Source organism: Ixodes scapularis, unplaced genomic scaffold (genome assembly GCF_016920785.2).
Source record: "Ixodes scapularis isolate PalLabHiFi unplaced genomic scaffold, ASM1692078v2 PGA_scaffold7__128_contigs__length_106722199, whole genome shotgun sequence".
NCBI lineage: Eukaryota > Metazoa > Arthropoda > Arachnida > Ixodida > Ixodidae > Ixodes > Ixodes scapularis.
Genome location: NW_024609882.1, coordinates 28,187,374 through 28,200,399, shown reverse-complemented (window position 1 = coordinate 28,200,399; position 13,026 = coordinate 28,187,374). Strand labels below are relative to the sequence as shown.

At 47.2% G+C, this 13,026-nt stretch overlaps 1 protein-coding gene across 1 annotated transcript; it reads right to left on the bottom strand.

Annotated features, from left to right (window-relative positions):
- Positions 1–249: 249 nt before the first annotated feature.
- Positions 250–2,574, bottom strand: LOC115329367. The gene has a single exon (XM_040214511.2). It carries the CDS (start codon positions 2,540–2,542, stop codon positions 1,301–1,303), a length of 1,242 nt encoding a protein of 413 aa, XP_040070445.1. The 5' UTR covers positions 2,543–2,574; the 3' UTR covers positions 250–1,300.
- Between the last annotated feature and the right edge of the window lie 10,452 nt (positions 2,575–13,026).

Sequence of the window (13,026 nt, the reverse complement as noted above, 5' to 3'; positions counted from 1 at the left end):
GAAAACTGTCTACTCCCAGCAGCTTTTCAAAAGCCATGTGGAGCGCTTGTTCTATGGCGGCCTGCTCCGAGACAGTCTCCGGGCCTACTTGAAGCTGCGAGATCTTATTAAATTGAGCCCGCTGCCGTTCTTTCGTTTTAAAAATCTTTCCAGGCACTTCATCTTTCTCCACGGAGAGAACTCTCGACCGAATCATTGCTCCCTCATAGTCCTTTTCCATGATGGCGAGCAGGCGCTCTTTGCAGTTACGGATGTCTTCCGTAAAGAGTCCAGGGGACACGTTTTCTTCTTCAATTAAACGCTTAAGGCATCTTGTAAGTGAGCTTCGATCTTTTTTTCGTTCACGCGCCTTCATTTGGCTGTGTTGTATAATCTCCATTTTTAGGCTTATTTTCATCTGTTCCCAACTAGCAGCGTCCACATGTTGTAATCCAGCTGCTTGCGTAATGAGATCCTTAATTTTATTGTTCAGCTCCTCATCCTCTGTCAAGCTGTCGTTCATTTTCCAGTTTTTCCAGTCGGACCTATACCGCCGCGATTTGGTGTGTTTTCCCAGACGCACGATTACGAGCGCGTGATCGGAGAAGGCAACGGGCAGCGCTTCATAACCGTCTAATGAGGCTTCCAGTTCGCTGGACACGTAGACCCGGTCGATCCTTGCGTGCGAGCTCGCCTGCCAATGTGTGAAGCCCGGCACAGCTGCCGAAATGGACTCTGTTGCGTCGTGCAAATCGTAATCACGCAGCAGCTTACGCAGCTCCACACGGCTGGAGTCCGACAGAAGGCCATTTGAAGAGTCTTTACCACTCAGCACACAGTTAAAGTCGCCTGCCAGAATGGTGGGGCATGGCGTATCTAAATATTGCCGCAAGTTCTTGAAAAAGTCCTTGCGGTCCGCAGCTTCATTTGGCGCGTGCACTGCCACTAGTTTTACAAGCGCATCGTCATGTATAACATCGATGGAGCAAATACGGCCGCTTTGGTCGGTTTCCCATTCCGGAGCGATTTGGAAACCCTTATCTTTTCGAAGAAGGAACGCTGTGCCAGCACTGTATCCGACGGCTTTCGAATAAACAAAAAGAAAGTGTCGCTCAAAAAAAGATAGCATATCTTCATTGTGCTTTTCGCCTGATAGCTTAGTCTCTTGTAAAAACGCTATGTCAACCCGTTCCTTCAATAGTAGGTTTAGGAGCCACTGTTTGCGTTTCCGTGCTATCAAGCTGACACAATTGAATGTGGCTACTTTGAGCGGCCCTCGCATTTAAATCTACGGCGAGGTGAAAGAATAAAGGAGAAAGGCTTACTGTTTCGAGTGACCTCGCGTGCGGTCGTCCGGGGTGTTTCTGGGCTTTGGGTCGAATCTGCTCTTTCGCAAAGCGGTGTCTTTCCACTTCAACTCACAGCGTGATGGTTTGTCGGGGATTTGACTGCAGGCAGACCAGTCACAGAGCTCTGGTCCGGGGAGGCCGTCCCTTGCGTCTGCTTGGGATTGTTCCACAGCGCTGGCAGTGTCGACTTCTTGCACTGAGGTGGCCGTGCTTTCTGGTGCAGTTGTTTCTTCGTTGAACTCCAAATTTCCCGAGGAGTGTTCCTTGCGGCTGGGGTTGCCTGGTGTGAGCACTCCTGAGACTGGGCCCTCGGTGTCCGTGCCGTCTTGCCTTCCCTGGGCTGCTTCTACTGGTGATTGCTCTGCTGTGTCAGTCGCTGTCAGTGGCAGTGGGTCAGCTGAAGTGCTAGCAATGTCGGTGCCATAGGTTGCCTCTGCTTCATCCGCTTCCATGATGTGGTCGCTAACTTCTTCCGGTACCTCCGCGTTAGTGACTGACGCATACGTGCGCACACAGTCGGAGGCTTCGTGCCCGTAGCGATTACACTCCAGGCAGCGGGGAGCTCGGCAATCCTTGCGAATGTGCCCAGTCTTCTTGCATCTGAGGCACAACGGCGCTCGACCCGGCACCAGAACCAGCGCGCTCGCTCCGGGCATTTTCAACTGATGCGGGAGGCTCTCCCTGGTCACACCATCTTTCAACGTCATGCGAACGAGCCTTGTCTTCGTCTCTATCCCCGCAAAAAAACCTGAGCGCACTTTGTCTCGCGCAACTTCTAGCACTTTCCCGTAGGGTTCGAGAGCCCTCCGGACGGATTCATCAGGCACGTGAAACGGCACCCAGTGAAGCTTGAGGCTCACGTCGCTGGTGTCCGGATCGATGACGAGGCAAAGTTTCCCCTTAATTTTAAGTTGTTTTTCCTTCACGAGCTTCTGTTTTGCAGCTGAAGAGTGAAACGTAAGCATCCACACATGATTCATGTGAAACGCGCCGAACGCTGCAATGTCCTTGAGCACGGCGAGCCGCGCTATCTCGTTACGAAAATCGTCGAGTCGATATGGCCGCTCAGACACGTCACAGTGAAGAAAAACAGAGTTCAAAGAAGCGGTACCTGAAGTCAGGGGTGGCAGAAGAATCTTGTAGTCTTGGGGAACGTCATAAGCAGAAAAACCGCGGCCGAAACCGGCCGTTGGAAACGCTCCTACGGAGCTCATGATTCCACCGTCCGCACCCAACGAGCACCGGAAGTAGAATGCGCTTTAGCCCACTCGGCCACCGATCCTTTTTTTTTTTTATTGCAAGATTTTTACAGTGAACAAAGATTCACATTGCACAACAAATTTCACTTGAACATGTGCAATATCATATTGACGACGTTAGTGAAGGCGACGATAGAACGTCGCCTGTAAGGTTTGGAGAGGCGGTGAGAATTGTTAAAATTCTCTCATCATCGACAGCTTCAAAAATGCAGGCAACCACTCCAGTTCCAGACATACTTTCTCGTAGACAGCTGCTATCAAGTTTATATTTTCAATGAAATAATACCGTACTGGACGGGCATCCAGATCCGCGTGACGAACTGCCATCCTACATCTCCAAATAGCGTGCAGGCCCAGTAAAAATACGAGGTCATATGGGAAAGGCGTCCCTTCCACAGACAAAAAGTGTATTCCCCGAGCCGTGAGCGGTAGGTCTTTTTTAAGAGTGCGTTGGAGCACGTCCCAGAACAGGATAGCATCCCAGCAGTCCAGGAACACGTGCTCCACGGTCTCCGGTTTCTTGCACAAAATACAGTCCTCGCTCCATGGTACAAACATGCCCTTTTTTGCTAACCATGTCTTTACTGGAAGCGTGTTGGTATGTAGTTTAAAATAAAAGGTTTTCACAGATCCGGGAACTAGCATTCTTTTCACGCGGGAAAGCACATCACGGTCAGTACTGTCGGAGAACAAAGAGCGATACAATGGGACGGGAAACAGGCATTCAACAAGATCTCGCTTCAAACGCTTTCGTGTGACAGAGTTTAAGTACTCTCTTGAAAATCGCACACTAAGAAATTGGTACGCACAAACAACCTCTCTAAGAAAGCCCGTTACTTGGCCTTCACATGTGTCACACGTCGAAACAATGAACTCGAGTAACTCTCTGAACAACCGTACTTGAATGACAGTTCTCAGAAACGGGTCAGCTTGGTCTCGCAAAAAGAAAAACCTCGATACCAGCTGTCGTATGAACAAATGCGACAAACTAAGCCCACCCGACTTCACGCGGCGAAAAAGGTTATCTCGTCTAGTCCTTTCCCAGGTAGACTTCCATATGTACACGGCCATCACCCGGTGCATGCGTTGCAAATGCACACGAGAGCAGTGCAGAACCTGTAACAGGTACCAAATCTTTGCAACAAAAAATAAATTACACACTGTTGCCCGTGCGAAGATAGAAAATTCCTTGCCACCCCACTTCGCGGCTTTAAGACTCATCTCCTCTGTTTTGTTACGCCAGAGCTCGTTGCTTTCACGGTAATTGTTCAAAGGCACTCCCAAGTATACACCGGGCTCTGTAGACCACTGAATAGATTCAAACACACGCGGAGTCACGTCCCAGTGGCCGTGCCAGATCTCCAAGCATTTCGCCCAGTTCACAGCACACGCTGTCTGGGCGCAATATGATCTCGTGAGTTGAACAGCCGCTGAGACGCTTTCTCTATCACTACAAAAAATCGCAACATCATCTGCGTACGCTAATATTTTAACATCACATGCATTTAAAGAAAAACCACGCATGTTCCCACTCTTTATGACACTTAGGCAGTAGGGCAAAGAGATCCCCCCACAAAAGAAAGGAAAAACATTAACAAAATGGAAACCGCAGCACGCATGCTGCGAACCTGAGATAGCAGTGTTGGGGTGTTTGTTCGTGGTTCGTACCACAGATTGAGGGCCCATCATCGTGTCTAAAGCCCCTATATGTGCCATGATCTAGAAAAACCGTGTTGCTCGTATGTTTAGACAGTTTTCATGCTAGTACGCCTCCACAGGTGACTTGTCTCTTAGCTGTAGATGAGAAAGTTAGCCGTTGCAGTACAATCGCTAACCTGGGGTCTTTAACGTGCACCACGAAGTAGTAATTACACAAATGCGTGCCAATACTACGACCTACGTCGGTACGAAAGTCATCCAGGTCGGAACGGGCAGCGGGTGGGGGTAACTTCATTTTTTTATTTCGAGTTCCGTTGGACGTAGCTCGAAACCTTGGGTTAAAGTTACGTCAGACGTAACTTTAATTTTTATTTAGAGTTCCGTACGTAACTTTAATTTTCATATTGGGTTACATGGGACATTACTCGAATCCTTGACGTAAAGTTACGTGGGACGTAACCTTAATTTGTATTTCAGGCTCTGTCGGACGTAACGCTAGACACTGCATTCTTTTTTTATGAATTAACATTGAAAAACAAAAAAAAACAAGGGTTGTTGACGAAACTTCGCGGAACAAAAGAATATGGGACTCCCTTTTCGGAGGTGCATGGGGGACAGCGTGGCTTGTGTTGCTGGCTAGACGCCGCGAAGCGGCGTGTACGGCGGGGCCTAGTGGGTTAATAGTTTTGTAATTAGCAGCCGCATTCTGTCGCCGCCAAGCGGCGTGAATGCAGGCGGTGGGACTGGGTTAAAGGGGTACTTCGGCAATTTCTTCATGGTCTCCGATTTGCTTGAAATTTTTCTAAACTCGCCAAACAACATCGCTAAAATAGTATCCCAAATATTAGGTCAAAATAATTTTTTCCGCGAAGTTATTGAATTTACAATTTTGGTCCTCATCGTGTTTTTCAAACTGAAAGTCTACTGACAACAAGGAAAAAGTGACGTCAGTGGAAGTGCAGGGGTTCACTCTTTGGACTGTAGAATTTGTTCCCAACTGATTCGAAGCAGTTTCATGGTGTCAAATGAATGCTTTGGAAGCTCGCTCCAGGACTCGCGCTCCAGCACGGAACAAATGATTGGCATATTCTATTTTTTAGACTGCTCGCTTGACTGGCAAGTCTGCCCGCCACTGACGTCACGGCACTGAAAAGTGCAGGTATATTTGAATGTTGGTTTTTGCATCATTTTCATTTGCCGATTTCGCAATAACTATTATGAATTTCGCGATACTAAATAGCATACTGGAAAGGAAAGGCCGGGGAGTCAGAAAATATAGTTAGTCGAGGTAGCTCAAAAAATGGCCTCTTTAACGAGCTTTCCTGTGATACATGCGTCACGGCAGAGAGTTGGGCGAGTTGGTTAAGCATCTTAATAGGTGGGAACAGCGCAGGAAAAAACCGACGAAGGACGAGTAGAAGAAGTGCACAGCGCTGTGTCTGTGCACTTCTTCTACTCGTCCTTCGTCGGTTTTTTCCTGCGCTGTTCCCACCTATTAAGATACACGCGTCGTCCGACTTTCCTTCGGACGGCACTGCAGACACAGACTTTCTAGAAATTTCTAGAAATCTGAAATCCGAGCGATTCGGCAAGCGACAGTGAGAAATCTCTGTTGCTCTTCACCGGCTCCTGTAGCTCGCTAAATCGCTCACATGCGCTTCAACCTTTGCTGTGGCGCTTATTTGGACCAAATGAAGTGTGTCTACAAAGTACTTAGAATCTGCACACTATAACGTAAGCCATTTTCTTTTTATTTTTTATCTGAGTATATACTTGATGTCTCCAAGCGGTGTCCGGACGTAAAAAATTTCAGTTGAGGGCCATTAATCTTTCTAGTATGTCTTTTGGTGGTACATTTATCGTGCTCAAATTGGGTGAGTGTAGGTTTTTTTCTTTATTCTTTATTCAGGGAACTCCTGCAGCGCCTAGAAGGCATTATTGCAGGGGGCGAATAATAACGAAAAGAACATATCAACATTTGCAGCACAAACTATACATTCCTGTAAAGCGTTCCAGTCCTTGACCGTCCTCACAAAAAACGAATTTTCGCAGAGCTCCGTCCTAGTACAGTATTCGCGTATCTTGTGCACATGATCATTACGTTTGGAAAAATAATTTGGTTTTAAGAGGTATGATGAGCTATTAATACCAGTAGCTTCATGATAAATGTTGTATAAAAATTTCAACCGTAAATTTTTTCGCCGAAGATCCAATGACGCCCATCCTAGTAATTGTTTCATGTTACACTAGAAAAACGGTCGTACTGGCCCAGGACGAAGCGTGCGGCACGATTTTGTATTTTTTCCAAGCCATCAATGCGATTTTTTTTTGGAAGGGTCCCACACAGTGCATGCGTAATCTAGAAGTGGCCTTACATAGGCAAGATATGCTAGTTCAGGGGTGGAACTCATAAAATGTACTTGGGAGCAGCCACGGGAGCAGCTGAAACAGCTGTTTTGGAGCAGGTTGGGAGCAGCTAAAACCTGGAGCAGGCTAGGAGCAGCTCAGATAAGTTTTCACTGCACTTCAGCTTGTGTCTTAGACAAGCACGGGAGCAATTTCAATTGTGCTTAGCAGCACAGATGAACATGAGTGTTTAGGGACCTGGGGAGATGGGATAACAGAGTAACAGATGCGAAAACTTGAAACTTTGTGAGCCTTAATGAGGATCAAAAGGCAAGTACCAGACGTTTATGCAGATAGTATCCTTGATATTGTCTGAGTGGCTTACAGCTGCTCGAAATTTAAAAAAAAAGCACTGCATATCGCACAACCCCCACATGCTCAACATAGTAATTATATGCGCGAACCACGTGACGTGCGCAAGCAACGGACGTGCAGTTGCGTGGAGGAACAGGGTAACAAATTTCGAGTTTATCTTATTGTGCAACTCAATATTGAAACAGCAGACTACGATTAACGGAGTTATCATATTCGAAGCAATAAGCAGGAGCAAGGTTAAAGTACGCCAAGCAGATCTACCGCTCGCGTGAGAGCCGCTGGCCGGCAAGGCTTCGGATCGGACCGCGTTTCAGTTCTATCAAATGACGATATATCTTCCGGGAATGCGGTTCCCACTTCTAACGATGAAGTACTAAAAGGAATCTTTTACTCATTTGTTTTCAACTGGCTGACGTCCGGATCCCCGGCCGCAGAGCCTCAGGCGATCTGACGCCTGAACAACTCAACCTCACCTCTGCCGACTTGCTGAACCACTGATGTTTGAAGAATAACAATCCAGTCGCAGGTGCTTAGCGCTAGGAATCCAACTCCCAAATTTTTTGCACGCTTCCGATTCGAGATACACAGGGAGAATAAATAGAGCAAAAGATTGCAATGCCGACCAAGCTAAACGCGCTCATCCTTGCCAATCGAGTCGATAAAAACCGAAACGAAGACAAAATACTTTTTTTTTGGCGCACGTTTTGCGATTTGGTGCATAATGGCGCAAGGTATTGGCTGTGGCGCAGTTTCCGCTACATGGCGCAGGATGGCGCAGACAAATGCGTCTGGCGCAAAATGGCGCAAATGGCGCAGCCGTTCCACCTCTGTAGTTCTTTTATTTTTTGTGTAGCGTTTTTTAGGTTTTAGCGAACAAAGCTGTGAAATTCTTATGCACCGAGGAAAAACCGTCCAGTTGACGCTCTTTTTCACAGATGACGCTACATAAAGCAAAGAAATGGAAGTTCCTTTAAGATGAACACCCAAAAGCAAATCCAGCAGATCGAGTTTGTGGTACCATGATTGAGTGACAGTGCCAACCAGGTGATTCTAACCTTTTTGCTCCCTGTACTTTGGCAAAAAGTTGATTTTTTCAGCTTAGCTAAAATCTACACCCAATGAAGTTTCAATATAATTAAAGCATCACCTAAAAAAGACGGCTTTGTAAGAACTTTAAGTGCGGCTAGTTCAATGGATTATTTATACAAATTTTGTTATGCTGCTGAGCACATACCTTTCACACTATTGTTTCGCACGGCCATATTTGTTTTTCTCGGAAAGAACAAGTGTGGCAGATCACTGTCAGGGTGCAATGAGCAGTGATGTGATTGCTGCGCCAAACTACGCCAAGGGGCTAATTCTGATACATCCTGCTACATTTTGCCGAAATATGGGTAATATCCGCCAAGCCTGCACCAAAGGACCGATTTCGGTCGCCTTTCAAAACCGAAACTAAACTGAGTACCGTAATTGAGCATGCATGAGCTAGGTGGTGCAAGCGGCTGCCTGACACAAAGTATTCTGCATTAATCATCCATTCAGTCTTCTATGGTGTTTCCCGCCGTATTTCGTTTCCTGCTCTCGTCGTCTCGTGGGTCTGGTCTCGCGTCTTTCTTAAATTTTTGTAACGATAGATGCAAGCGTGTGCGGACGCTCCGATGCTAGCATGCCGGGTACCAGCCATGCTGTCGTGTTGTGAAATGAAACCACGTTTTTGCGCGGCAGGAGTTGCTTTGTGAGCTGAAGCACTTGCTCCTAAAATCATCGGCTGTGGAAAAACTATATTTGGTTCCTGCGTACCAGTCACCGTGGTTGCATGACGTCGGGTGTTGCCGTCTTCACGTCGCTGCAGATATGGCACTTTTTAAGCTGAAATGTATGGACCGCCGCAAGGTCATCAACATTTCTGTCCTTGTTTAAATGATACGCTACTACAAAAGTCCCTCTTTAACCCAAAGACTGCTGTGTCGAAGTATTGATTATCTAGGTTTCTCTCGATAAGCTTTCTTTTGAGAGGGACCTTAGTATGTGAAAAGTTTGCCGCGAAAGAAAGTTGAAGAGAAGTGAGCTAAAGCAAAAAAGGTAATGTCTGCACGCTGAACCTGCACAGAGCACTTGTTTGTCTCGAGTTTGCTCGTTGCACGAAGCACTCCAAGAACCTTTTGACCCGGACTCGCAATGTCTTGCATCGATGCGCTCAGGTTCTTTGTTTCTGTGTGTTTAGCTTGTACCTTGCCTGCCGGCCTGGCAAGCACGCGCCGCTGGACTGGACTGTGTTTTGTCGTATTCTGGACCATTACATTTTGCATACAATTTTGGGAACCAGTTGGCGACGGAGCGGAGTGGCATGGTTTTGGTTTTGACAGAACAGCAGTCTCCGCTCGCACAGCGATGCGCGTAGGGTGGCCACCTTCCTGCTAGCGAAATGCGGGACACGCAAGGGGAGATGGTCAAGGAAATTCATTAACACATGCACCACGAACCCAGGCTCTGTTAACACATTTAATATCCTGTGCTGTTTATACACCTGCTAATTGTATTGCGCCCATTAAGCTCGATTAATTTTCCCTCCCAGTGATATATCTTCTATGCCAAATGTGTTATTAATGTGTCGCAGTTGAAAATATAAAAACCGACCGTAGCAGAACTCAATGCATCAAATGGAAATAAGAAACATTAAATCTTTTTCGGGTAATTGTTTCCTGTCAACGCTTACTTTTATCAACATGGTCCTACACAAATTTTTAACATTATATTCTTTTTCGACCGTTGCGAGTTGGAGGCTTTTTTGCCGTTTATGGCTGCCTTCACTAAAACAAAAATCCACAGCAGCCCTTTTGCGTTGACACAGTGATTTCAAAATAATTACAGTATTTTATATTGAAACCTTTGGTGAGCAATTCTTAAAATATTTTGCCAAGGGGAGAGGCACAACGGAGCATGCGCGTTGGTTCTCCTGCAATAACGACGGTTGCTTCCCACAATGCTCGGATAGAAAATGGTGTACCTTTGTGATTTACACGATAACCAGTGACATCCGCGTTTCCCTGTGCCCCGTTGTTCGGCAACAGCATGAGTTGCAGTGCGAATTTTGCTACAGTATAAAGTGCGGGACATTTTGAAGATTTGAGAACTTCTTGCGGGACGCGGGACACGAGCCCTCAATGCGGGACAGTCCCGCGAGTCGCGGGACGGGTGGTCATCCTAGATGCGCGCGCAACTGCAACCTGCCAAAGTTGCCCTCATGTGCATGCGAACATGATTGCACGACAGAGGCACCAGCCGGGACGCTTGCAATTCATTGCTGTGCATTTGCTTGCTTTTGTCAAATATCTGGCACGTCGGGAACCAGTAAAACGATGGCAAGCAGTTTTTTTGGAATCGCTCGGCAATCCCTACAGCACTGTACACTTGTGGGATATCTCAATGTGTCTTTGGAGACATTAGAAAGAAAACACGGAGCTTTTGCAGTACGGCAAAGAAAACTCTGATCCTCTTTTTTGTAGTCAATAATACGTACATCAGCTACCTTCATAAGTTGTACCACACGGCTATCAAGCCCCTCGTAAACTTTGGAACCGCCTGTTCGATTATGGGGCGCTGTACGTCTAATTGAAGTTTTGGGGTGTACTATATGGGACAAGGGGTGTAATAATACACCTTTTTTTCTGAGAGTGTACCGCGCATGCGCGGCCGTCCGGCCGTGTTGGTAAACAGAGCCGCTCCGCGTGCCGGTCTATACTCCGTTTCAAACATCGCCTGCAACGCTGGGAAAGCTACTGAAGTAGTGCGCATGAAAAAACACACAAAATTGTGTTACTCCGCAAAATTTCGTGGACGAGCGGTACAAGGCGCTGCTCTGGCGATGCCGACATCTCGGTGACGGTGGTTCGAATCCACTTAAAGCGCAAAGGTTTTTTTTTTTTTCCTCGACCGATTTTTTGTGCAAGATTGTGCGTATTGCGGAAGTGCATATTTCAATTCCTCTTTTCTTGTTGATTTTTATTTATAAGAAGGTAGACTAGGGGCTGGTGTTCCGCTCGAACTTGCGCCGGCCTCGTCAAAACGGAAGAACGCTCGAGATCCAGGGCGTCTCTATTTAAAGCTGTTTATTTACATGGCAGCGTGAAAATCAGAGAGTACCTTGAGAGTGTGGTGGACGGTCCTTTATATAACGAATATTGTGATTAGGGGGCCGCACTGCCATTGTTCAGACGGCTTGGCATTCCCTCACGTGATGTGACTTCATGGAAGTTTCCTTCAGAGTCGGAATACTCGCCGGTGTATGGAAGAAGTCATCCAGACGGCAGTATCTCGGTGCTCTGGTGCCGGCGCCCCCATGAACCGGGAGTGATTCACAATAGACGCGTACACAACACACGGCACTCGAGATCAGGATCGAGTGTTGTTTCCTTTTCGAGGAAAGCAGGGGCCTCGGAATACAGGCACGGGCATGTGCGTCGTTTACTTAGCCGATCAAGGTTAAGGTGCCTCAGGCAGACGGAGCCGACCAAGGTTACGGTCCCGCAGGCAGAAGAACCCAGACGCTTCGGAATGCAATCACGGGCACCGCCTGCTGTAAGGTCCCGAAAGCAGACGGAGCCGTAGGCACGATTCATCACCGACACAGTTCCTTCTTGAGGCTTGTTTCACTTTGAAGCCATAAGGCCGATTTCAACACCAGAAATAACAGGTGGCAGTTCACAACACTGTCCGCGTGCTCGGAACTTTCACGTTGCGAGGTCTTCGCTTCGGGGACGCCACCTTGCCAGACACTCCGGTGTCGTTACTGACCGTCTCCAGGACCTCACGGACCGATGTCTCCGGGAAACACGTTCTTGAACTCGCGTACACGTTGGCGATCACCTGCTTGCACTTTTGCGAGATCTTCACACAACGAATCTTCGAAAATATCCGAGCAGGAAAAGAAAGCTTCCCGCGTAAGACGCCATCTTCACGAAACCGGCGAGGCAGGGGCAGCCGCACAACCCGAGCCGAAAACCCGAAGCGAGTGCGAGTGCCGCACGAACGAAAACAGAAAATAATTTGGAGTAGTTTACATTATCTTTTCCTTTTCATTGAAAAAGAATCGGTGTTCCCTCGAAATCATAACACCACTATTAGTTACTAGCAACAAAAATGTACATTTTTCGACTTTTTTTTTTTTTTCAAGGGCCGCACTATTTTGTGGAGCGAACGTAGTCGCGGTCGGCTGTGCAAACCGGCGCGTTAGCTTTGACTACGTTGCACGCTATGTTTGAAACGGAGCAACACCCGCTACGGGTAGTCATCCCTTCCCGGCTACATACGGTTGCGCGAAGGTACATCATCATAGATTATCATTTGGCACGCCCGGTATCACCTTGATTCTCTTGCATGTTTTTACTTCATAAGATTGTGTTGTTTGTGATGCCTTGCTTTCCTCAGCATGTGCAGAAAAGTCGTTTCAGTCGTCTTATCGTTTAGAATCGCTTTGTCGTCTGCTACGTCGTCGTCTGCTACTCCGTCTTTGTGAACGCCTGAGCCCACTGCCGTTCACGGGGTAATCCCACTGCGGCCGCGGAGAAGAAAACAAAACAAAAAAACAACGGCGCCACTACTCGAGCATTCCGACTCCTCGGACGTCTGAATTACCTTGCAAGCAAGTGAACATCTAGTGCAATAGCAAAGAACAAGAAAATTCGAGGGACCATCGGCTCGGTGTAGCACCACGTAACAGCATCAAATGTGATGAAAAACTGAGCTTGGTGGTGCTCAGTCTTGTGCATAACGTTTAATCAACCATCAAGTAAGAGGAGCTAAATAGACTTTCTCGGTCAGCGATAGTTTTCTAAAAGTTGTTTCATTCTGGTTGACACCCTGTGCGACAGAGTACAGATGAACAGCGGGAGAAGCCTATCACACAAAGAACTGATCTACAGAAAGGCCATGCCTGACGCGCCGTAATAATTGACATCTATCAAAAAGAAGCAACCATGCCAGATACCTGAAAGCTTGGGGTGGAGATGATTTTTCGTGCACAGTTTCTATTCAGTTTTATTTTGTTTGCGCAAGATCCG